The sequence below is a fragment of the Caretta caretta genome, chromosome 9, assembly GCF_965140235.1.
Source record: "Caretta caretta isolate rCarCar2 chromosome 9, rCarCar1.hap1, whole genome shotgun sequence".
In the NCBI taxonomy this organism is placed as follows: domain Eukaryota; kingdom Metazoa; phylum Chordata; order Testudines; family Cheloniidae; genus Caretta; species Caretta caretta.
The window spans coordinates 36,389,025-36,416,218 of NC_134214.1; the positions used below are offsets into that span (position 1 = coordinate 36,389,025).

General features: G+C 42.8%; 1 protein-coding gene across 5 annotated transcripts in view; it reads left to right on the forward strand.

Annotated features, from left to right (window-relative positions):
- DOCK10 (dedicator of cytokinesis 10) overlaps nt 1-27,194 on the forward strand; it is a 201,307-nt gene that overhangs the window by 32,166 nt on the left and 141,947 nt on the right. For all 5 annotated transcript variants that reach the window (XM_048863538.2, XM_048863544.2, XM_048863551.2 and 2 more), the window contains exons 2-3: nt 17,147-17,266; nt 26,120-26,209. In XM_048863538.2, coding sequence (XP_048719495.1) covers nt 17,147-17,266; nt 26,120-26,209 — 210 coding nt within the window. The remainder of the gene's footprint in view (nt 1-17,146; nt 17,267-26,119; nt 26,210-27,194) is intronic.

The window sequence follows — 27,194 nt, forward strand, 5'->3', positions numbered from 1 at the left end:
AATCAGACATCCAGACATTCTTATTACATTTTCCTTTAGCTGACTGGCTGTTGTAATTTCTGTGTTCATTTAAGCGGGATTTTCTTTTTTTCTTTTTTAACAAAGCCTGGCATTTGCTCTGAACTGTGTTCTTTTTAAGTTCAGGTTACAATAAGATGGAACCACTGTCACATATTATTCTGCCAGTGTATTTCTCCATAGTTTGTTTAGTCCCTAGGTGAGTAGCAAAACATGGGTTCCCTCAGATTTACTTCTGCTGTTTGCAGCCTGTCTTTCAACCCAATATTTCATAACTGGAGTGCACAAATTCTTTTGCCAAGGGCGTTTTTGCTGTCAATCAGTAGTTGTTCTTTCCAGAGTGGCTGCAGATATCGTCAGTGTGTCAGGATGCTATGGATCCAAGTTGTGGAGTACCCTTTGCTCAGCCTGAAGGCAGTGAGCTCAGCACCTCCCAGGAAGCAATTAGCAATATACAGGATCAGGCTCTGTGTTTGCTGTAATGGGTTGTCTAATATCTGCCAGAAACTATTTTATAAATACTTAATTACCTCGGAATGATTTAGAATGTCTGTAGATTTTGGATGAGTTCACTATAGTTGGCCTGGTTCTGTTCCTGTTTACAATGGTGTAACTATTAATTTCACTAGAGGTGTTCCTGATAAACATCAGTGTGAGGGCGGAAACAAGCCCTGTATATCTGTCTGGGCTGTTAAGACATTTGTATAGCCAGTGATCACTTTTACAAATGAATCCTTGATAGAATGTAGAAAAACATAGTAAAATATAATTATTTATTGAGATACACTGCATGAAAAGTAGATATAATTGACTATATTGTAACTGACTGCAGAATAGATAGAAGAAATAAGACAGATCTCCATTGTATGACAATGACATATTATTAAATACTGCATAGAACAATCTCTAAAGAATATTTGCTAAATATTTAGAGTGGATATAAGAGTTTGTGCTATGTGTATTTTTGCTTTTGATTACAGAGATTTATAAGATGGTACATCATTTTAAAGGACTATTTAACAGTAGTTTTATAATGTCCCAGATCAAAACTAAAGGAAAATTTAAAACCTACCCCTGCCAAAACATATTCTTTGGCCACTTATTGTGATTTTATCATGAAACTCATGATATTTGGTGTTTTGATTAAAGCTCCAACTTATGGATTCATTTGATGTTGAAAGCCTCTCAGTTTTCATGTAAGAAAAGAAAAATATAAAAAAAGAAGTTTCTAGCCCTCCTTTTTTCCAGACAAACACTGGAAAACATAATCCAACTGTACCCTAAGGCTCAAAAATAAAAAGAATCCATTTTAAAAAATCTCATGATTTTAGAGGCCTCATTCTTGATGTTTAAATATTTCCGATTGGCAGTGTTGCACACATTCACAGACATGCCATCTCTTAATCCAAATGCTACGTATTACTATTTGTAGTGCACATGCCACTTCCTGTCTTAGTGGAGGAGGTGTGCCAGATTGGACTGGCAGAGGAATGACCACTCCTGGGGTCCTGTTTGGAGTGAGTTATGTTCTCCTGCAATAGAGCCCTCACTCTTTTTCTCCATGCCCAGAACACAGGTGGAAAATATCCATGGATGGAGCTGGGGAGAGATAGATTGGTTTGGGGCAGACTCCACTGCTCTAAACACCCACTGGCCAATTCCAGGGGAGGTAGGGAGCCATTTGTTATTTGTGGGCCCATAGCCATTCTTGCTGGTGCAAGTTGCCCTTCCTGCTTTGCTCTACAGGGCTTAGTTGTCAGAGCTTGGTAAAATAACAAAATAGGAAGGGATGATATATATTAGTAAATATTTTAGCAACTTGTGGCTGGTGTCCAGTGCAGATCAAAAGGCCAGCTTCTGGGGTGATCCTGATCACAGTCCCAAGAGGGACGGATGGACCCTGTTAGCCTGTGGGGTGAGAGGAGGTCTTGAATCTTCAAACATTGAGGTCTTCCTCTTCTGTACCCGCATTCTCCCATGCAGTGGGAGGGTGGCAGGGTGAAGCTGAATCAGAAGTTGGGATTTGGGTAGGGGAGCTAACTCCCATTCCTTTGTTGTATGACATCAGACTATTCAACCCATGCTGGACCCAATTAATGCCTGGTGGCCAACCTGTGTCCTTAATATTAAAAATAAACTAAAGTTGTGGCCTGCTGCTTTCAATCCATTTAGGTGTGTATGTCATACTTCTCTTGTGTGTCCTGACTGAATGCAAATAACAGAAATGTGCTCTATTTAGCCATAACCCAGATTTAAAATACTTGCAGTAGTATTATTTGGCCATGCCAATTCATAATTCAGCAAAGTTGTTGTTCCAAGACAGCCTTTCTTAAGCTTTTGCAGACGTCATTAATGTAAATTCTCCAAGTATTATATGGGTGAAATTTACACTACCTCCAAAATGCCTGTTTAAATGAGCTTTGTGCTGAAACCGCTGATAGAATTCTCCACCCTAACCTGCCAGCAGGCCCAGTGGACCACTGCCACTTTAATTCCTATGTGAGACAGTGGATCCATATAATTGTGAATCTCTTGAGCATGTTGTCAAACAACCCTGACACAATAGCTTAATCAGGGCTAGTGCAGAGTCCCCCACTATGATCCATAGGGAAGGCAGAGATACACCTCCCTCCACAGCGTGAAGTAGCTGCTATGGGGCAGCTCTGCTGCAGCCAAATTTTCTGGCCCAGGGTTTGATATCCTCCTCCCAAACCTGCCACCTGTCCCCTATATACAACCCAAGTGTTCAGACTCTATGAAGGTGAAGTGAAAAATCATCATGGGATTCTGTCACCTCTGCATAATGGCTTTGAGGTTGAAATTAACGTGATGGCTTTAAAAGAAAACATTTTGCCAGTGTTGTTATATTCCGTTCTGATTAGTGTCATATAAAGGGAGAACAAATGGAGCAGCTGTTTGGAGCCAAGGGATGTTTTATGTAAATAAAACTATAAACCCTAGGATATTGACAAGACATTTTTCACCCTAAGTTACCTACGAACAAGTATTTAGTCAACACCTGTGAAATATTTATAATTTAGAAACCTGCTAGCAGCATTTTAAATTGAAGAATAAAAAAAGTCTACATTTTTAATGAATTAAATTAAAAATTTCACCAATATGTTTAGGGATCATAATGCCACTTGTATAGTAATGGTAAATCCAGCAATTGGTTTATTGTATGAGATTTATTTATCCTTTTCCCCAAAGTGTTTAGAGCTAAACTTCCACCTACTGTGTAAAGTGGGCCAAACAATTAATTTTCTTGTTCTTTTGAATATTATTCCAAACCTTATCTGTAATTCTACTTAATTGTAGACATTAGGTAGAATTACAGATAGTATTCGGACATTGTAGATATGTCAAGTCCTAGCCGTATGGGATATACATACAAATATATAGCCCTGATGCAGGAAAGCACTTAGGCATGCATGTAATTTTAAGTACCAAAACAAGATTTCACTATATGCTTAAAGTTAAGCACAGGCTGAAGCATCTTTCGTGATCCCTGGAAAAGATCTGTGGCTTTATGTGTCACTAAAATCCCTGAAAGCTATGGGAGACCACACTTTCAATGCCAGCAATGCCCCTCTGCCATGTACATTGGCCAAACCAGACAGTCTCTACGTAAAAGAATAAATGGACGCAAATCAGACGTCAATAATTATAACATTCAAAAACCAGTCAGAGAGCACTTCAATCTCCCTGGTCACTCGATTACACACTTAAAAGTCGCAATATTACAACAAAAAACATCAAAAACAGACTCCAATGAGAGACTGTTGAATTGGAATTAATTTGCAAACTGGACACCATTAAATTAGGCTTGAATAAAGACTGGGAGTGGATGGGTCATTACACAAAGTAAAACTATTTCCCCTTGCTTATTCCCCCCCACACACTGTTACTCACACCTTCTTGTCAACTGTTGGAAATGGGCCATCCTGATCATCGCTACAAAAGGTTTTTTTCGCCTGCTGATAGTAGCTCACCTTAACTGATCACTCTCGTTATAGTGCTTATGGCAACACACATTTTTTTCATGTTCTCTTTGTGTATATGTATATCTTCCTACTATATTTTCCACTGAATGCATCCAATGAAGTGGGTTTTAGCCCACGAAAGCTTATCCTTCTTGGAAACTGGCTCTCTCTCTCACTGCTTGCTGTAGCCAGGGCCGGATTTCCAATTAGGCACAGCAGGCATGTGCCTAGGGGCCTGGCATTCTAGGGGCACCTAAAAGTTAAAAGTAGGTTAAAAGTTTAAAAGTTAATACAGTAGAACCTCAGAGTTGCGAACATCTTGGAAATGGAGGTTGTCCATAACTCTGAAATATTCCGTAACTCTGAAGAAGAGCTCAGCCACATGGGGGGGGCTCGTGCTGCAGCTGCTGGGTGTGGGGCGCCAGGCTGTGGGTGGGGGGGAAGTTGGGGCTTCTGATTCTCAGGGTGCCAAAGCTTTGGGCTGGGGGCTTGGGGCTCCTGCCCCATGGGAGCACCAGGGCTCAGCACTTTAAACCTGGGAGAGTGCCTCTGGGGTTCCCCACAGCTCTGCTCCCTGCTTCAGTGGGGAGGGGGACCCAAGGGCTCGAGATTTTAGCTACGGGGGGAGCGCTGGGGCTGAAACTGGCTCTCCCCCTGTAGCTAAAGCCCCAAGCCCCGGCGCACGCGCACACACACACACACCCCTCCTGGGGCTGAAGGTGGGAACAGAGCTGCAGGGCTGAAACCCCAAGACCCAGAGCTCCCTTGTGGGCTGAAGTTGGGAGCGGATCCACAGCTGAAGCCCAGAGCCCCAGTGCTCCCCCTGTCTAAAGACCTGAGCCCTGAAGCCCGAAGCTGCAGTCTCAACCCCCCGTGGCTGAAGCTTTAGCCCCCAGGTAGTACAGTATTTGCTTTGCATGTGCATGTATGCACGTGCTGCTGTCTGATTGAGGACTTACGGGTCCACAGGGTGTCCGGTAGACGTGTAAGTCTGTAACGCTGGTGTTCATATCTTTGAGGTTCTACTGTATTTAAATTATTGTTTATATATATTTTGGTTTAATTTTTTATGGAAAACACAAAGGTCATTTGTAGACATGGGGGGTGGCACACTGAAGATGCTGTGCTTAGATGTGTGTAAGGTATAAATCCAGCCCTGACTGTAGACCCATGGCTTCTTCAGTGGTAGCCACAACAAGATGGGGATGTGTGGGAGGGAAGAGAAGGATGTCAACTGCCTGGTGTGAGAGAGGGTTTGAATATTGCTGGGAGGCTCTCTGATACTTCTAGCTCAAACACTATTAGGTGGAGTGTTGGGGAAACCTTAATCTCCATTTGGTAGCACTGTCTCCACTTCCTGGATGGAAATTCCACTTCGAGGTTGTCAGCCATAAGTGGTGCTGGGCCATCCTGCCCATTCAGTCCCACTGTCACTGACTGTCTCTCAAGTTGGGATGAATCAGCACAAGCACGCACACACACTCTTGCCTCCTAATCTTGCATATGGTAGCACATCACCTTCCAGGACCAAATTGTTATACTGTATTTGATAGCTAGGTTATGCAGTCACATTACTCTGCCCTTGTAGAAGGCAAGGTGGGTTGGGTGACCACGTAGATATTATGTGGCCACCTCAGATACTACATAGCCTCACTGTCATCCATTTGGATATGCTCCAGCGTCCATGACTGTCAAGTCTGGTGGTGCCATGTAGTTGTTGTGGAATACTTACAGTGAACGGTGCTAACGCCAGGATTAAAATTCAGTCCTATCCCAAATTTACAAAATGCATGATGTTAAAAATACGTAGTAGCTTCAACTGTGGCAAGATTGGTAAAGAGATATTTAATATAAATAGGCCCACCCTGGTGACATAATATTAACTATCCAGGTAGACAATGTCAAAAATGTGAAACTGTATAATATGCTAGATACACTACTTGATTACCAAAAAAAATCTAGTGCTCAAGTTACAGTGCAAGAATCGTTGAAGCATTCTGCAGCCATGTCACCTAGGGCTCTTAGAAGTTGAGCAGGATTGGTCCTGGTCAGTATTTGGGTGGGAGACCAAAAAAAGCACAGTGCCTGAGGGAGTGATATTTCTGTAAATGTCCCTTTTCCTTGCAAGTCAGTTTTGTTTCAGTGTTTCAGCATGGTGTTAGGGTGAACTGTTTTTTAGACACCACATTTTGAATGAGATATAAAATTAAGGTCCTGGCTCTGTTAGTCATCCAAAAATCTCATGGCACTTTTCATGAGCAGACAGGGTCTACCCTGGAGTCCTGAGTATATTCCAGTTTGGGTAATGATGTTCCATCTACTTAAATTCTTTCTCCCCTGCATCTACGTCACTTAAACTTCAGGTGATTTTCTGCCTTTCTTGCATGAAGCCTCTAAAAGAGAATACAGGCCTATAGCTTTTGGATAATTTAAATAGTATCTATGAAAAATAATAATATAACAGTTAAAATGATAGATAGTAATATAATTGTACTATATTATATTTTGTTTAGTACCAGAAGTTGGGATTCAGTTTGGTTTTTAGGATTAGAACATTGCCTGGAAGGACTCTTGAGAGACTAGCAGTCTCATTGACATCATTTCTCTAGCACTCAAAGAGAAGCTTCTTCAAGAAGATGGTTTACAAATCATTTTGTCCCACAATTATGAAGAAGAAATTGGTACCAGAATTAACACACAATGTTCCTGTAGCCTTTGGCAAGCCATAGTCAGTCATGTACCATATCTGTTTCTGTAAAATCAATTATGTGGATATTTTGGGTCATTAGTGCTGAGAAAGTAACATCATTCCATCTGGAAGAGAAGATTATGGGTTTAGATCTCATTGTAGGAGGTGGGATTTTGCTCAATGCTGATGAAGCAATACATCACTGGTGGAAAAGTTATGGGCTGGTTTACATACGTGAAATTAAATGGAGATTATCTATTGCTGGTATTGGCCCAGGTGCGCATTATAGATCTCTCAACACTATTCAAAAAGGCTATGGAAGAGTCCATTGTCCTCAACAACACACTTTCTCTGGATAGTAAAAGGTGCTGTCATAAGTAGTTATTATAGTAGGTAGGGTGATGGTGAGTGCCTCTTTTATATTCACATAATCATTCTAGCACAGCTACTATAATTCATTTCTCATTTGAGATAGATAATATAAAAAGCACTATAAAAATCTAATTCTAAGTAATACAATCTTGGCTGCAAGATTGTCTAATTGGTCCATTTCCAAAAGAAACAGACAAGTTAAATTCAGGACAGACCATCTTTTGGTGGTTAAAGCTGTAAATCAGCCCTACTCCATTACAGATCTCTCTGCCAAAAGTGGTGGGGAGAAACACACTAATCCTAACATTCTAAGATTCTGTCTGCCCGTGACAAGAAAATTTGAGCAGTCAGTCCCCTTCATCTAAAGATATACTACTAACTAAAGCAGCCAGGATTTCCCATCAGAAATGCAAAATACATCAGTGCTAAGCTTTGCCAAATCTTAACAATTGACTATATAGAGCAGTGGCTCTCAACCTCTCCAAACTATTGTACCCCTTTTCGGAGTCTGATTTGTTTTGTGTACCCCCAAGTTACACCTCCCTTGAAATACAAAAATACAAAAGTGTCATGGCACGCTATTACTGAAAATTTTTTTACTTTCTCATTTTTACCATGTAATGATAAAATAAATCAATTAGAATATAAATACTGTACTTACATTTCAGAGTATAGTATACAGAACAGTATAAACAAGTTGTATGAAATTTTAGTGTGTACTGACTTTGCTAGGCCTTTTTATGAAGCTGGTTGAAAAACTAAGTAAATATCTAGAGTCATGTCTACACTACGAAAGTACTCCGATTTTACAGAAGTCAATTTTTGGGAACAGATTGTATAAAGATGAGTGCATGTGTCCACACTAAGCACATTAATTCGGCGGTGTGCGTCCACAGTACCGTGGCAAGCATTGATATTCCAAGTGATGCACTATGGGTAGCTATCCCACAGTTCCCGCAGTGCCCGCTGCCCATTGGAATTCTGGGCTGAGCTCCCAATGCCTAATGGGGCCAAAAATTTGTCACGGGTGGTTATGGGTAAATGTCATCAGTCAACCCTCCCTCCTTCCATGAAAGCAAAAGCAGACAATCATTTCGCGCCCTTTTCCCTGGATTGCCTGAGCAGATGCCATAGCATGGCAAGCATGGAGCCCGTTCAGCTCACCGCAGCAGTTATGACCATTTTAAACACCTCACGCATTATCATGCAGTTTATGCAGAACCAGCACCTGAAAACCAGGCGAGGAGGCGACGGCAGTGCGGTGATGAGGACGTGAACACAGATTTCTCTAAAACCACGGTCCCCAGCAATTTGGAGATCATGGTGTTACTGGGGCAGGCTCATGTCGTGGAACACTGATTCTGGGCCTGGGAAACAAGCACAGAGTGATGGGACCGCATAATGTTGCAGGTTTGGGATGATTCCCAGTGGCTCCAAAACTTTTGCATGCATAAGGGCACTTTCCTGGAACTTTGTGACTTGCTTTCCCCTGCCCTGAAGCGCAAGAATGCCAAGATGAGAGCAGCCCTCACAGTTCATGAATGATAGCAATAGCCCTGTGGAAGCTTGCAATGCCTGACTGCTACCGGTCAGTCGGAAATCAATTTGGAGGGGGCTGCTGTGATCCAAGTAGCCAATGCAATCACTGACCTTCTGCTAACAAGGGTAGTGACTCTGGGAAATGTGCAGGTCATAGTGGATGGCTTTGCTGCAATGGGGTTCCCTAAGTGTGGTGGGGCGATAGATGGAACGCATATCCCTGTTTTGGCACCGGACCACCTTGCCAACCAGTAAGTAAACCTCAAGGGGTACTTATCAATGGTGCTGCAAGCACTGGTGGATCACAAGGGACGTTTCACCAACGTCAACGTGGGATGGCTGGGAAAGGTTCATGACGCTCGTGTCTTCAGGAGCTCTGGTCTGTTTAAATGGCTGCAGGAAGGGATTTACTTCCCAGACCAGGAAATAACTATTGGGGATGTTGAAATGCCTATAGTTATCCTTGGGGACCCAGCCTACCCCTTAATGCCCTGGCTCATGAAGCCATACACAGGCAGCCTGGACAGTAGTAAGGAGCAGTTCAACTGTAGGCTGAGCAAGTGCAGAATGGTGGTAGAGTGTGCATTTGGATGTTTAAAGGGTCACTGGCGCAGTTTACTGACTCGGTTAGACCTCAGCGAAACCAATATTCCCACTGTTATTACTGCTTGCTGTGCTCTCCACAATCTCTGTGAGAGTAAGGGGGAGACGTTTATGGCTGAGTGGGAGGTTGAGGCAAATCACCTGGCCGCTTAATACATGCAGCCAGACACCAGGTCAGTTAGAATAGCACAGCAGGAAGCGGTGCGCATCAGAGAAGCTTTGAAAACCAGTTTCATGACTGGCCATGGTACTGTGTGACACTTCTGTTTGTTTCTCCTTGATGAAAACCCACCCCCTTGGTTGCCTCTAAATTCCCTGTAAGCCACCCGCCCTCCTCCCTTCGATCACAGCTTGCTTGCAAAGGAAATAAAGTCACTATCATTTTAAAAACATGTATTCTTTATTAATTGATTATAAAAATAGGGAGATAACTCACAAGGTAGCCTGGGTGGGGTGTGGGAGGAGGGTAGGAGGAAAGGAAAAGGCCACTTTAAAACTTGTTGAATGACAGCCTTCTGTTGCTTGGGCTGTCCACTGGGGTGGAGTGGTTGGGTGCCCGGAGCCTTCCCCCCCGCCGTTTTTGGGCATCTGGGTGAGGAGACTAGGGAACTTGGGGAGGAGGGAGGGTGGTTAAACAGGGGCTGGAGCGGCAGTCTGTGATCCTGCTGCCGTTCATGAACTTCCACCAGACGCCGGAGCATGTCCGTTTGATCCCTCAGTAGCCCCAGCGTTGCCTCATGCCTCCTCTGATCTTCCTGCCGCCACCTCTCCTCACATTCATCTGCCATTTTCCTGTACTCTGCTGTTGTGTCCCTCCACGCATTCTGCTGAGCTCTGTCAGTGCCGGACGACTGCATGAGCTCAGAGAACATTTCATCGCGCGTGTGTTTTTTCTCGCCGCCTTATCTGAGATAGCCTTTGGGAAGGAGAAGGGAGGCTTGAAACATTTGCAGCTGCTGGAGGATAAAAAGGGAGTGAAGTATGTAAAAAGATACATTTTATAGAACAATGGCTATACTCTTTCACAGTGAACAACACTATTCATATTACATAGCACATGTGATTTTGGTACAAGGTCTCATTTTGCACCTTATATTGAGTGCCTGCGGCTTTGGTGTTAGAGATCACACACGCATTGCCAGGCAACAGAATTCGGCTTGCAGGCGGCCATGGTAAGCCATAGTCTTTCGGCTTCTGCAACTTTCATAACAGCAGCGCCCTCCTCTCCCATACCAAGCAAAGCATGTTGTGTTGGCCATTTAGTGCTGCAGTTTTCCTGTAAACGTGCAGCAACAGAAACCAAACTAACCCCTCCCATCCAATTCTCTGGGATGATCACTTTACCCCTCACCCCACCGCATGGCTGGTATCAGGGAAGATCCCTGCTAGCCAAACGTGAACAGCTCAGTGCCTATGCCCCCCCCACCACCCCATGGCTAACTGCGGGGAGGATTTCTTTTCAGCCACAGGCAAACAGCCCAGTAGGAACAGTCACCTCTGAATGTCCTCTTAATTAAATTCCCCTATTTCAACCAGGTTACCATGAACGATATCACTCTCCTGAGGATAACACAGAGAGATAAAGAACGGATGTTGCTTGAGTGCCAGCAAACACCTGGACCATACGCTGCCAGGCTTTGTCATGGAATGATACCAGATTACTTGCTACTAGCATGGCGTGGTAGTGTCCTACCATGGAGGACAGAATAAGGCTGCTCTTCCCAGAAACGTTCTGCAAAGGTTTTTAGAGTACCTCCAGGAGAGCTTCATGGAGATGTCCCTGGAGGATTTCTGCTCCATCCCCAGACACGTTAACAGACTTTTCCAGTAGCTGTACTGGCCATAAATGCATCCCAAGTCCTCAGGGCTTCTTAATCATTAAAATACGCTTGCTTTTATAACAGGTATTATATTTTAAAAAGGTACACTCACCAGAGGTCCCTTCTCCGGCTTCGTTGGGTTGGGAGGGTGTTTCAGTCAGGGTGATAAAAAGATCCTGGCTGTTGGGGAGAACGGTGTGCTGTGTGCTCTCCTCAAGCTCGTCCTTCTCCTCCTCATCTTCCCCATCCACAAAATCCTCAGGCATGGCGGAGAGTACCCCATCATCAGAGTCCACGGACAGGGGTAGGGTAGTGGTGGTGGCCCCCCCTAGAATTGCATGCAGCTCAGCGTAGAAGCGGCATGTCTGGGGCTCTGTCCCGGAGCGTCCATTTGATTCTTTGGTTTTCTGGTGTGCTTGTCTGAGCTCCTTAAGTTTCACGTGGCACTGTGTTGCGTCCCTGCTGTAGCCTCTGTCCCTCATGGCCTCGGAGATTTTTTGAAATGTTTTGGCATTTCGTCTTTTGGAACGTAGTTCTGATAGCATGGATTCCTCTCCCCATACAGCGACCAGATCCAGTACCTCCCATTCGGTCCATGCCGGAGCTCTTTTTCAATTCTGGGACTGCATGGTCACCTGTGCTGATGAGCTCGCCTGGCCAAACAGGAAATGAGATTCAAATGTCCCGGGGCTTTTCCTGTACACCTGGCCAGTACATCCGAGTTCAGAATGCTGTCCAGAGCGGTCACAATGGTGCACTGTGGGATAGCTCCCGGATGCCAATACCTTCGAATTGCATCAGACTAACCCTAATTCAAAACGATGATGTTGATTTCAGCGCTAATCCCCTCATTGGGGCGGAGTACAGAAATCGGTTTTAAGAGCCCTTTATGTTGAAAAAAATGGCTTCGTTGTGTGGACGGGTGCAGGGTTAATTTGATTTAACACTGCTAAATCTGACATAAACTCTTAGTGTAGACCAGACCTAGATGAGTTGATGTGCCCCCTGGAAGACCTCTGTGTATCTCCGGGGGTACACGTACCCCTAGTTGAAAACCACTGATATAGAGAGTAGAGTTGGTATTTACATTGCACAGTCTTAACACTAATGAGAATATAGAGATCTTAATATTTCAAGGTGCAGGGATCTGTACAGAAGGAGCTCATGAGCTTATTACACACTGATGCTTTGACGTCAGGAATTTCAGATAGACATAATTCTCTCTAAAGCAGGTAGAGTTAAAGAGGACTAAACCAGTGTGTTGAAGAGAATGGATTATTTTACATCATCAGAAATGCTAACAGGGTTTCTTTGCAATTATAATTATAATTATATATAGCATATGCTGTCCCTGATCCTCAAAATACAGTGATGCATCTTTTATACATTCTTGTTTTAATTTCATGGTAGCAAAAAAAAGATAACATTTGTCCCTGCTTATTGCCGTGTATACTGGTGGGAAAACATCAACATAAATATTTAAGTGCTGCACTGAATGGTCTGCTAGCAATTATTGAAAACAGCAGTTGACATTGTTGAGTCTAACTGCATTCGTCAGAGAGCTTTGGCTTAAAGCCTGGAAATCAAAGAATAATTAATGTAATCTTTTGTTTTTCACCCCTTCCTGTTAACGTCATTGTGCATTCAAAAAATTGTAGAAAAGAAAGTCATCATGAAAATTAAAAAAACAAATCAAGGGGAAATATAAATCACTATTTAACATCCAATTCTCTGTCACCAAAGTCTGAACCAATTAGACACCAAGAATCAATATTTTATAAAAGTTGAATGAAGGACAACTGTATTTTCATTTTCTCTCTTATGCTAGGCTACAGTGCTATGATGGGATGTCATGACATAGTGTGTAGACAACATGGCATGATGCTTTGTGGGAGTTTATCATGCTGTTGCGTAGTGACTCTACATCATGACATTGTGGTGCATTTATACTTCATATTGGTATTTTGCAATATCATGTTGCTGCACTGATATCAAAGTATGTGTATGAATTAGATTTTGATCCCTAAAAGTTCATCTGAAGATCTCTGCTGACTTCAGTTAAAGATCCTCTGCCAAATAATACTCCCTGTTGAAGAAGATCTGTTGAAATCTCTCTCCCTTTCTTTATGCTTTAGGGTTTTCTACAACACCCATCTTCGTAGCATCTAAATGCCCTAAAATCTGTCAGAGCAAAAAGAAAGCAAGTTGGAATGTTGAGTGTGATGGTGCTCCAGGATCCTAACGTTAGAGGATCTTCTAGTCTGAGCACTTTTCAGTTTCTGAGGAGGAAGGAGGGGCCAATATGGCATCTACATTCCTCTCCTTGAGCTGCAGAGTGGCCCCAGTGTGTGATCTCTGTGAGTTTGAAGCTCCACTTTTAAGGGTCAGGAGTAGATCTAATAATCCATTTCCAACCTCACAGGAATTTTCAGATGTTCTATAGCTCCCCAAGAGACAGGGTATTCTTTAGTTGAATAGAGAACTGGGGAATATCACAAAGCACGCTGAGTTTTGTGAGAATGGCCTGACATCTGTGGAATTCCCCTGCTCATCTCAGTGCATTGGTAGCTTAGGAAAGCCCTTTGACTATTCATTTCGTGATTTAGGCTCTACTCACTCTCAGTTTGATTTATAAGACGTTCTGTGAGTTGATATCCAAATAGTGCCTTGGTCATTCTTCAGATTATTGGCACAGAGGGTATGATTTGGCACATATTTACCTGATCTGCACAGTCATATTGTCTGTCACGTCCACACACAGGGAGACTGGAATGCAACATCCCATAATATTAATGTGTGGCAAACCTAAGGTAGCTAGAAGTTGTCATATAGCCCTAATGCAAAAAATTCTCTATAATTTCAATAGATTGGGGGGCATCAATATCTTGAGACAGTGTAGGGTTGGGGAGAGAGGTGATGCCTATCACACTAGTATAAATGTTCTGGAGAAAAGTCAGTCTGCATGTTCGCAGAACCACCAAACAGGAGAAAAATAATACATGTCTGAGACATTTCTCCATCACGATTCAGATAGCACTTTTAGTTTAACTCTCCTTTTTTAGTCATCGCTGTTGGTTACACCTTATTTCTTCTTTATATCTCAGATGCCTTATGTCAATTTTAAAAAAGGGGGGAGGGGATTGTATGACAAGAATTGAAAACTTTGTACCAAAAATCTCCAACCCAGCACTTACATGTAATCCTCTTCCAGATTCATATTGGCTCTTCCCCAGTGATTTGAATACTAGAAAATTTGTCTTTACAGTCTCATGAGCTGTAATTTGTAAGATAACTCTACACACTAGACTTGTGGTGAAGAGCCATTGTTGCCAACTCTCATGATATTATCATGAGTGTCATAATAGTTAATGTTTTCTTAAAGCTCCAGCTCCTGGTGTCATGTGTTTATGTGAGAATCCTTAAAAAGTTTCTAGTCCCGGTAATTGCAGAGAAAAGTGAACCCTAAAGGCTCAAAATCAAAGCAAACAAAAAGGACAGATTTATTTATTTATTTTTAAAAATCATGATTTTTAAGTCCATCTTAATTTTGGAGAGGCCGACTTATGATTGTTGAACACTTGGGGTTGGCAATACTGATGTCCAAATGAGCTACCATAACTAGAAAGGAACTCTCAGACTGCTCTCAGTGGTGAGATGGCAATGGGAGCCAGTTGTGCTGCTGTGGCTGATGACATGAGGTGATCAGCACACCACCTATCAACATGATCTTTTCAAATTAAGTGTTGATGTTTGGATGCAAGAAGCTATGGCATCAGAGAGATTTAGGGCCTGATATACTGTATCACTCACTAAAGTCACTAGGTTGATCAGAACCTTACAGAACAGGAACATCTAAGAAAAGTTAAGTGTTTTACTTTGCCAGGAGAGAAGACATAAAAGAAGAAAATAAGCAAAGGTGGAGGAGAAGGTATGAAGCAAAAAGCCATTTGGGGGATTGGTGTGAGAGAGAGGAAGAGAGAATGCAGACTGAGAGCCAGCCCACCATATAGGGATGCATTAGAAAGTCAGTAGTTACCAGCGACCACCCCAATACAATTTTGTCCCCAGCTCATTTAACATCTGGACCAATGGGGTTCCTCTTGCAGTTTGAACTTGCTCGGCAGATCAATCATCTGCTTTCATGACTTTTTCTCCCTGTGCAGCTGTACTACATCCGCCAGGTGACTCTCTGTCCAATCACTTCCAAAGCCTATAATACTATGTGGGTGATTGATCTGTTCCGTCAGAAACATTGCACCAAGACAGCTAAAAATCACTTGGATCTTAGAGTTCTTTTAGCAGAGGTGGGTTTTGTGTTGTCAGGTAGTACCCTCCAGGAACAAAATTCTGCCTTTGAGACCGTCCAAAGAAAAATGAATGGGTTAATACTGAAGTCCCATCCCCTTGTCAAATATCTTATCTAAAATTAACATTTGATTCCCTAGTCCTGCCATGGAGTCTAAATTTAGTTATAAAGCTTTTTCCCTGCATTTTGAGTCTATAACCAATTTTCACCTAGGCTCCCTCTCTTTAAAAAAAGGACTTTGGCCAAGGGAATTGGAAATAGTTTCCCTCTCTTATGGAGAAGTTCTCAGAACAGTATGAGGATTTATTTGCCCATCAGTCTTCCGGTCATCTCACTCAGGAAAGGTCTTTCCCTCCCAAGTCAGTGGGCACTACATAGACAACTACTTGAGCAGGAACAAAAAGTGAGAATTTCCCTACCTATAAATTGGGTTTCCACTATCAACCATTCAACTTTGATTCTCTGCTAGGGTGGATCCCAGTGTTATAGTCTCTTTTGTACAGTGTATTATTGTTATTTAGTTGAGTTTTCCAGGGGTATTTCTGAAAGCTAGAGAAGAATCCAGTTTAACAGATGGGGCTGGGGAGAGGTGCAGCTAGGTGCTGAGGAGGAATTTCTGGGATAACTGTGACTTGTATATCTATGAAGCAGGTTCAAAGAACAGAGGGAGACCTATAGATCCAAAGTGATAAATCCTGTGTTGGAGAAACCTGTTTGATGGGTCCCTTTATGAAACTCCATGGTTACATGCTGGTCTGATGTACCTTGGATAGCATAGTGTGATAACTGTGGGTAAATGATGACTTTTCAATGACAACCACTATGTTGCTAGAACTTGGATCTTAGAGTTCTTTTAGCAGAGGTGGGTTTTGCGAACTACATGCATCTGTGGGGCTGTCTCCTTCTCTCTCATGCCTCCCTACTTTCTCTTTCTCTCTGTCATTTTCTTTTCTCCTCCCCATCTTAGTCTCTTTGATACTTACAAAAAGACTCTTAGAATGAGAAGATGGTTTCTCACACTCTGTCTGACCCTTGAGGTTTTTATTTTTGAAAGTGTGCTTGCACGGTATGTGGACTCTTCCATCTCTACTTTTGTACTGTATATTGAGGCACTGTGAATTCACCTCTTCTTGGCTGTTTCCACTGAGAATTTTTCTATACTAACCCCACACTTGGGCAATAATAGCACTATTATGATGGTTTACGAGGGAATAATCCAGTTCCTGACTGGAGAAACTATGGGGCTGACTGCCAAATAGTTTATCCTGACAGAGGAACTAGATCATTGCCAAGTAAAATAGTGCAGTGGTACTTTTATTGCTAGCAAGCGACCAGCATTTAAGAAGTGGCAAAAAACAAGAGAGCAAGGGTGTGAATCAGTACTCAGCTAATGGAAACAATTGAAATTAAAGTAGGTCATTCATTCTGCAGTTGATTCACTCAAAATAATATTGTCCATATGCAGTTCAAATGGTTTGTATTAAAATAAAGAAAATTTCGGAGAGTAATGAGTAGATTATCATGATGCCGTGGGGTGCAGTGATGATGTCTGCACAGCACTGTTAACTCCAGGGCATATTGGTTATCAGGAAATAATCAGGATGAAAATGAACATTCTGAGTGGCCTGCCTGGCTCGCTTATACTGTATTGACATGGGTATTCTCAGTTCAATAGCAACGTGCTGTTTCTGAGCATAACAAAACTCATTAATACTTTAATGTCCAAAGAGTATTGGAAAATGAGACCCAGTTCAGTTTGTGAATTCAGGGAGAGTATGAGAGTCAAGACATAATATTGTGCTTTCTTATTCCACAGCAGGAGAAACCCAAACTTTTGGAGCCCTTGGATTATGAAACTGTCATCACAGAGATTGAAAGAAATACTGAGGACAACCCTCTTAAAGATCTCATATTGTTCCCCAATGATGACTTTTCAGTAAGTTTAATGAAATGTGTTTTATTTACAGTTTTTAATCTCTAGACATGGCGGGAAGGTCAAATGTCACAGAAGAGGCTCCTAACTGGTCCATATATCTTTTATTTTGGGGCCACTTTTTACTCCTTTCTCTCTCCCTGCTGCACACCTCGCACTCTCCAAGAGTAGACACAGTGCATATCTTCAATGATTGTCATATATATCTCAAGAGCTCAGGAAATCTACCATGTCTTAGACAGCGTCCAGCATGATGGGCCAGGGTAGGCCATTTTCAGCTTGGCTCTGCCAGGCAGCAGGAACTACTTGTATGCAGAGATACCCAATTCTGGCTCACGTAGAGTATTCCTTAACCAGTCTGGTTCTGAATGATATTCAGTCTGATAGTACCCCAGGAAGCTATGGACCTTATTATTAAAATATGATGATTAGAGGTACTTCAGTCCCTGTGGCCCCAAGGCCTCAGACATCCTCAGCCCAGCCCTGATTTGTGCTTAGTTTGTAGTCACCTAATGTGGACTAGGGTGTTTGGGTATTTTCAAAATAAAGCAAAACCAAAATAATTAACTGAGCTGTTAAGGTATTAAAATAATATTTATGGATCCATAATAAGTAAATTCATTGCATGCTTCAAAACAGTACAGCCAGATCCTCCCCTGTATAAATCAGCAGAGCTCCCTGAGGATTTGGCCCTTCGTTTCAACTTAGGACAGGGGTTCTCAACCTTTCTCTTTCTGAGCTCCCCTCCTCCTCCCGCCGCTATAAAAGCTTCATGGCCCACCTGTGCCACAATAACTGATTTTCTGCATATAAAATCCATGGCCCGTGTTAGGGGGTAACAAGTAGGGCAGTTGCCTGGGACCTCATGTCACAGGGGCTCCCGCAAAGCTACATTGCTCAGGCTTTGGCTTCAGCCCTGGGTGGCAGGGCCCGCAGCACTTCCCGCAGCTCCTATTGGCTGGGAATGGCGAACCGCGGCCACTGGGAGGTGCGGGCAGCCGTGCCTATGGACGGTCAATGTAAACAAACAGTTTCGCAGCCCACCAGCGGATTACCCTGACAGGCTGCAGGTTGCCTACCACCATCTCCAAAATGGTCCGTCCTGCTCCATTCCCCTAGTAAAAGTCTTCTTCAGGCCCTGGTCATCTTCTTCCTCGACTGCTGTAACCCCCCAGCTTCTCATCTTCCTCTCTCTGATTTGTCCACAGTGCTGCTGTTCAAATTATCTCATGGACATGCTGCTTTGACTATATAACTCTCCCATCAGATCCCTCCCTCTCACCACCTTCTGCATCACATCCAAGCACCTTGTCTTCATCTCAAAGGCCCTGCACACCTTAGGTCTTGCTTACCTCTCTGCTCTGATTTATTTTCACTCCTCCACCTTGACCACTTTCACTTTATCCAACCTTCATGCCTTGTCGCCCCTTTCTTCTCCAGCCACTTCCCTGCATTTCTTTCCGTATGGTCCTTTGTGGCTGGACACCTCCAGCACTACCCCTCTTGATGCTGATCCACCATACCCTCAGTCCTCTCCTTTCAAGTCTTTCCTGAGCTCTCACTTCTTCCATGAAGCAGATAAACCTGGCCCCTTCCCCTAATGGAGCAACAAGCTTGATTCCTCACTGTCTGCACCTTTGCTTCTATGAAAGCAAAATTTGGCCCTGCGCGAATGTGTATTAATAATCATAAAAGGTGTTTGGCTAGATTTAATGGGTACATTGATATCATAAAGAGTGTAAAACGCATTGGACTCAACAGGATGTGAAAATTTATGTTCTTCTTTTTTTCAAATTCTTTTTGTTAACTCTGTCATTCAAATTCTAAATTAAATCTCCCCCAAATGAACTATAAATATTATCATGTATCTAGTTGGAACCTTGAAATTGAAGGAATTCATAGGGCTGGTCTAATCTTTTTAGTAGAGAGCATCAGTGGGAGGTGAATTCTAATGTGCACAAACGTCACACATTAGCTGGCCCAAATGGACCCAGCTGGCATGCACTAAAAGTTCCTTAGTTCACATTAACGGATCCCATTTCAAACTGAGTGATGCAAGTCTAACATTATTGTTATTGTTTATTGTTGCATGAATGCTTTGGAGCCCTGGTCACAAACTGGGACTGTGTTAGATGCTGTATGAACCCAGACCAAAAAAGACAGTCCCTTCCTCAAAAACCTTGTAATCGAAGGATAAAACAAGAAACAACAGATGGCTACACACAGACAGATGGGGGAGTGCAAGAAAAGAAATGAGACAGTATTGGGCAGCATGATAGGCAATGGAATCAGCACATCAGCAGCTTAACTGTTCTCAAGCTTTTGGAAAGCATCATGGGAAAGGAGAATTTTAAGGAGCGTTTTGAAGGAGGATAATGTGATAGCTTTGCAGATGTTTATAGAATATACAATAACCTTAGACTATATGTATAGAGCCATTCATGTTCAGTGTAGCAATGTGCACTCATACAGAAGTGATATTTAGTGTTTAGTTAGGGTTAGCTTGTTCTTTGTTTTAAAATGAAATTAGTGATTTTTTGCATGGAGGGAAAAGAAGGGCGAAGGAAGGTAATGTACTGGAAATAGTATCAGAGCTCCTCCTTACGGAATGTCTATGAGCAAAATTCTCTGCTGGAGTAACTCCATTGAATTCAATAGAATTACACCAGCAGAGAATTTCACCCTATAGATTAGATTGGTACGGGAAGCACTATGTAAACACATATTGAAGATTCCCCTTAAAATGTTCAAGATTGCATCTCTCATTCTTTCCCTTCAGTATGTACTCTCAGTTCCTATTGATTCCAATGGAAACATATCCGAGAACAGAATTTGGTCCGCATAAAAGTCCTGTTTATACCACAGATCATGTGCTGCAATCTGTGGGATCATTGAGGTTCCATCTTCTCCTGTCTTTTTAATTTCATGGGCTCATTCTATCTTACTTTCCTTAAAATTTATGGTAAATCTGTTTATTTAAATGAGAACAGGATTGAGCTGCTTTTCTTTAGTGGGTTTGAGTCTGAGCCCTAATATACCCCAACATGTTTTGTGTGGTTAGCAGTTTGAAAGGTCTTTGTTTTCTAACCAATTAAAACCAATTCTGACCGTCTGTGGTGCATCAGCCTGAAAGCTATATTTCTAGTTGCTTTCACTCAGAGTTTTTAAAAAAATGAGACAGATGTAGAGTAAAAGCACCTAAGTCATCTTTGAAAATGGGACTTAGAAACCTAAATTTAATCAAAAGCTAATGGGATTTAGGCCCCTAATTCAGTTCCCCCTTGTCTATTATTAATGAGCAGCAATATTTTCCTTTGGCTTTTTCTGCTGAAATACAGTCCCACCTGAATCTAGAAAGAGAGATGATCACAAATCTTAATTTAATTGCTCTTTTTCACTAACCAAACACCTGAGGCTGACAGCCATGTATATGAATGTTTCACAGAATCATCATTAGAAGCAGGGGCATTATATTTGCATGCATATTCTGAGGATAATTTAAAAATGATTATGTGTGCTTTTGACTCTATGGTTAGGCCAGAATTTCAGAACTCTGCATGCAATTGCCTATTAAAAAAAAATGAACATGCAGTAGCGTAGCAGGGAGCTGACCCTGGAGCTTTGTCCTTTGGAGTCAACAGGAAGATTCTCATTGACTTGAATGGGCATTAGATTAGGCTCCTAATGTGAACATCTAAAAACCATAATTGTATGCACAGTCACTGTATTTGGCACACATTTACAAATGCAGAATTCTGTAAATCTGGGCCTTCATTCAGAACGTAAGAATGGCCATACTGTGTCAGACCAAAGGTCCATCTAGCCTAGTATCCTGTCTTCTGGTAGAGGTCAGTGCCAGGTGCTTCAAAGTGAATGATCAGAATAGGGCAATCATCAAGTGGTCCAGTCCCAGCATCTGACAATCACGAGTATGAGTGTCTATTCTTCACACTCAGGTGTTGTTATAAATAAAGGGTCTCTGCTGTGATCAAATGCAGTAACAGATCAGGCTTAAAACCATTGAACTATAGCAACAGTCAACAAAAGAGTTTAAGCTCTGAACAGGAAGTGCTCTTGTGGCAAGGCAGTTTGTAGCTAGTGGTCTAAACACAGCTAATTCTCAGAAGGGAAGTTCTGTGCAGCTTTTAAAAACAGAGTTAACTATAATATTGTACAAGATCTTCATGTCCCGGTTCTGTGTAAATTTAGCTGTTGTATTCCTTTACTTTAGAGAATTTTTAACAGGAGATTTGGCCAAGTCCACTTAGATGAATAATTGGCAACACAGATCCACTTGTATATGAAGGCATGCAGTTTTTTATTTGCTTTATTCCAGTCCTTTATGTACAGTCCAAGCTTCTTGAGAGGCAGTGTTGTACGTGCAGTGGACAGAGCACCGGTATGGGAGTCAGCTGACCTGCATTCAGTTGCTTGCTTTGCCATTGTATTGCTGTGTGTGACCTTTGCAAATTATGGGGCATCTCTGAGCCTCTGTTTCCCTACCTGTAAAATGGGGAAAAATAAAGATTTACCACTTTTTGCTCAGCACCTTGACCTCAGTTGATGAAAAGCAATGTAAATCCTAAGCTTTATTAAGGAACAGTCTTGGTAAAACAATTAAAAATTCTGCATTCCCTGTAGTAGCTATCGTGAGTGGATTCAACCTGAGGTCTTCTTCATTCCTGTCAAGCAAAAGAGCTTTCGTTTGGGTCTGTAGCTCAGTCACCATCATGACAATGATAAGATTCTTAGTTGTAGAATATACCATTAGGCTTTCCATTACACCCACCAGCCCCACTCAATCTGCAAAATTTATAGCCATGGATAGCATATGGTCCTTAGTAATGATGGACTTCAGTTTACAAGCTATGTTGCTGATGGGTCTTAGATCCCTGATCCTGCAAAGAGCTCTGTATGAGTGGACCCCCAGTGAAGGCAGTGGGCCTCCATAGGAGCACAGGGATTCATTTAGATTTTCAGGTGCATTTTGACAAAAGCAAAGGAAAGGAGTGGCAATTCAAAGTCATTCATGAAGACAAGAAATAGTCGTTGGACCAGCAAAAGAGAGTGAAGTGAGCTGTAGCTCACGAAAGTTTATGCTCAAATAAATTGGTTAGTCTCTAAGGTGCCACTAGTACTCCTTTTCTTTTTGTCTTTACAGTGTGGTAGTTATGGCACTCATCTAGAATATGGGAAGCCCCAGTTCAAATCCATACTCCAGTGACTACTTAATTATTGGTGCAAAATGCTCCAGCTTCAAGAGGAGGCACTGAGAAAGCCCCATACCTGAAGATCCCATGGCCTTGTGGTTAGGAGACTCTCTTGCAATGTGGAAGACCCAAGTTCAAATCCCTTTTCCACATCAGGCAGAGGGGGAATTGAACCTGGGTCTCCCATGTGCACTGGGCTAAAGCTCAAAAGGAGGTGGCACCACCACCACATCCTCCTTTGGTCATTTTGTGAATCCTTTCCTTCGCTTATGTCCAAAATTCCTGAAAATCTAAACAGTGGGTTTTGGGTACAAACAAAATGTTTTGTTTTGACATTATCAAAATGTTACAGTTCATTTTGACTGGCACTATTTTTTTTCAAATTTTCTAAATTTTCATTGAATAGTTTTGAAAAAAATGTCATTTTCAGTTTGACCCGAAACAAATTTGAAATTGCCAGGGAACCGAAAAATCCATTATTCAGCCAGCTCCATTACTGAGTTCTCCATAGTTGCCCTGTTGTGAAGCCATAAACCACTGAGGGGACCTTCACTATCATAAAATTGGACCCTAAAATTGTAACATCCTGAACACTGCCATCTGTCCCCACTTCATTTCTTTAACACTCATGAAAGCTTATGCAAGTCTCCACTGTACATAGACCTAGAATAATAAGACAGTGTTCTTTGGTAATAATGGCGAAGCACTCCTAAGAGATACTTAGTTGGGAAATCGGAAGATTCATTTGTAAGAAGCACAACTGGACACAATAGAATAAAACAATAGAATAAAAACAATGGACAAATACATCCTCACAGCTGTTCACAGGGAGCTAAATAGCTAACTATGGATACTGATGGGACTGGAAATGGAAAGAAATTGTTTTGCTCCGTCCCATCCTGAATCATTCAAATGAAACTGAGAAAAAGTTTGGGGAATCCCATCATGGTTGCACCTGCCATGCAATGCATACAACTGTTTCAGAATTGCTCATGTGGAAAGCAGAGAAGGGGAAGCTGCGTACTGCAAGTTAGATGCAAGTAAGAAATTCTTCTTTTTAGATTATGCACAGAGGGCTTTGTTCTGAGCCAAATTGTCATGTAAAGTCTGGTAAATGGACTTTCCTCAGAGGTTGCGGGGAGGAATTCTCACCTTTAACTTGGAATGAGGCCATGAAACAAATGCTCCAAAATTTGAAGTAGCAGAGGCTGCAAGCCACTTAAGAGTATACTGAGCAATGATTCTGCATAATCCACTGCTCACAGTCCCCTCTTTTGCTCCCAAACTTCCTGTGCTGCCCTGTAACTGAGGGTAGAATTTGAGCGACTGAGTCAGATTTTGTTCTCTGTTATATTGCTAGGTTTCAGAGTAACAGCCGTGTTAGTCTGTATTCGCAAAAAGAAAAGGAGTACTTGTAGCACCTTAGAGACTAACCAATTTATTTGAGCATGAGCTTTCGTGAGCTACAGCTCACTTCATCAGATGCATACCGTGGAAACTGCAGCAGACTTTATATATACACAGAGAATATGAAACAATACCTCCTCCCACCCCACTGTGCTGTACATATGGAGAACATAAGAAAGGTCATACTGGGTCAGACCAATGGTCCATCTAGCCTAGTATCCTGTCTTCCGATAGTGGCCAATGCCAGGTGCTTCAGAGGGAATTAACAGAACAGATAATCATCAAGTGATTCACCCCTGTCGCTCATTCCCAGCTTCTGGCAAACAGAGGCTAGGGATACTTCAGAGCATGGTTTTGCATCCCAGTCCATCTTGGCTAAAAACCATTGATGGACCTATCCTCCGTGAACTTTTGAACCCTGCTTTTTTGAACTCTGTTATAGTTTTGGCCTTCACAACATCCTCTGCCAAAAAGTTCCACAGGTTGACTGTGCGTTGGGTGAAGAAACACTTCCTTTAGTTTGTTTTAAACCTGCTGGCTATTAGTTTCATTTGGTGACCCGTAGTTCTTATGTTATGAGACGGAGTAAAAAACACGCCCTTATTTATTTTCTCCACATCAGTCATGATTTTATAGACCTTCATTGTATCCCGCCTAAGTCGTCTCTTTTCCAAGCTGAGTAGCTCCATTGGCTTCACTGGAATCACTCCAGATTCACTCCAGTTTAATAGAGAGCAGAATCTGGTCTACCATGCCAGTTACAGAAAACCAATGGGACAGATCTGTGGATTAATTTGAAGATGTGAAAAAAGTACCCCAGGGTCTTGCAAGTGTGAATTTACAGTTGTTGCCTCACCCTTCCCTCAGTGAAGCGGGATTCCCAGTCATGCAGAGGGACAGTGTGAGCATTTGCAACTAGGTAGAACCTAATAATTAGCACAAGGAAATCTAGCCCATCCCTGCAGATCTCATGGTACTGTCTGGAGAGCTGCTTCTTCACTCTGCTCCCCACATTGGTCCTGACAGCCCAGCTCACTCCGGGTCCCTACCACAGCTCTGCAATGCCCATTTTCCCTGAAAATGGTAAAAGCTGTGAAAAGGAAGTTAAATAGTATTCATAAACCCCATGGGCAGCAGGTGAACGATCCACTGGGAGAGCCTAGCCCTCGGCTCCGCCCCCTCTGCCTGACGCCCCGCCCCTCCCCTTTGGCCCCACTCCATCGCCGGAGCACAGAGCACCCACCCCTGCAGCCACCAGCCCCCCCACGTGCTCCGTGCCCTGGAGCGCCAGGCAGGCAGCACAGCCGGAGCACCCCCACCCCCCGGTGCACCAGGCGGGTGGTGTGACCGGAGCTCCCCCAACCCCAGCGCTGGGTGGCGTGGTCCCAGTGCCCGCATCTCCAGCCCCAGAGCGCTGCATAATGTGCAGCACAACGTGCCCCAGCTCCTGCAGCCCCAGTCTTGCAAGCAACAGCCCCGGCCTGCCTATCCCACTGTCTCCACCATGGAAGAGCAGGAAGGGAACTGGAAGCAGGCAGGAGGGGGGGTGGGGCAGAGCATGGGCGGGGCCACGCCAGGCTGTTTGGGGAGGCACAGCCTCCACCGGCCTATGGTACCCGCCGCCCACGATAAGTCCATGAAGATTCTCACGGGGCTGCTAATGGGGATGCTACATAAAACAGCTACTTCCTGGATCCATCCCTCTCTGACCCAACACCCCTTTCTCTTGCCAATCTTTCTCTTGCCAATGTCATGTGGAGGTTTTTTTGTGGCTTGTTGGGACACTTTGTCTGAAAGCCCCTCCTGCTCCATTCCAAGAATTTCAAACCCTTTATGTCCGTTTCCCTACTTCTTTGCCTCCTTCCATGCCCTGGAGCGGAGAGGGGCATGTAGCACAGCTGGGATTGTAGTGTACTTTTTGTGGAGAAAAGGTTAAAAAATTCCAAAACACATTTTTCCTTTTAAAGTCACTGATGAACAAGGATTTAAAAGATTGAAGCAGGCCCACCTAGAGCAAACCCTGTATTCCCCAGAAACCTACTCCAATGCCCTTCGTTTCAATGACTGCTTCAGCTGATAGACAGTATTGCAAATAGCGTGTGTGTGTGGAAGCCAACAGAAAGTAGGCATCAGCAAAAATGCTGGCTCTTAACCCTTTTATGGACATGCCTTTGATTCTTTATATGTATTTTAATTGTTTGTTGATCTGACTAAATCTTTTGTTCTTATTTCTTGTCAGACAGACATAATTCCATGGGAAATAAGAACTCTGTACCCATCTGTACCTGAAGATGCAGAACAAAATGTAGAAAATTTATTTGTTAAAGAGGTAAATATCCAGCATTTGTACTCCTTGATTTTAAATAAGTCCAGTCACCTTTTTTGTTATGTTTAATTATATGAGTCTAATGGTGATTTCTCTTTTGTTTTAGTCACATTTTTAACCAGTATAATATTTTTGGGTGGCCTGGTTTGCATCTAGAAAACTTGCAATTGTATTGCACTTGCCTCTCGGATGTCATTGTTTTAGTCCTGCACAGCTGATCCTTTTGTATGAGGCACGTTTCTTAATATGAGCACTGAACTCTGGAGCTAGCAAAACCTGGGGAGTTTTGTACTTCAAAAATAATTATATCTTTTCAAAAAACATTAGATGTTTTGCAGAACATTTTGGAACTCTTAGCACTAGTGAGATCTTGTCTCATCTTTATTTTATTTTGAGACCTATATTGTGGCCTTATCAGCTGGTCACATTAGGGATGAGGAGGAGGGATTCTGCAGTATTGGCAGTGTCTGGAGGCATTTCACCTGTATGGTACACATGCAAGCAGAATGCTTCCCAGATACTTGAGAAATGCAAGCAGGAGCACGGTTGGTCCCAGGGAGAGCAGGAGAGATGCATGGTTTCAAACACTGCTCGTGATTTTATGACTCCCCTGCAGCTTGTCTTAGAGAGATTCTGGCTGCCTCTTGCACAGGAGCTCAAGAGGTAGACAGCTCCCTGCACCTTTTCCACTGTGTGCTAAAGAAGGCAGAATGTGGCCTGACATTTGTATTAGAAACACAGATATATGAGACCAAATTTCAGGCAGCTTCCAAATTACATGCAATGGTTTTACTTGCATGCACAAATAACCATAGCCCTTAAAATGTGTGTGCGCCCTGTTTTTTGTACCCAGAGGAGGGAGTTACACATCCAGCTTCCTAATTTGTATGGGCATTGACTGTTTTTGTATGCACCATGGCTGCATATATATTTCTGCAGGAAAACTCATTTGTACACAGAAAAGTAGGTAAATAAACTCAAAGGCCAG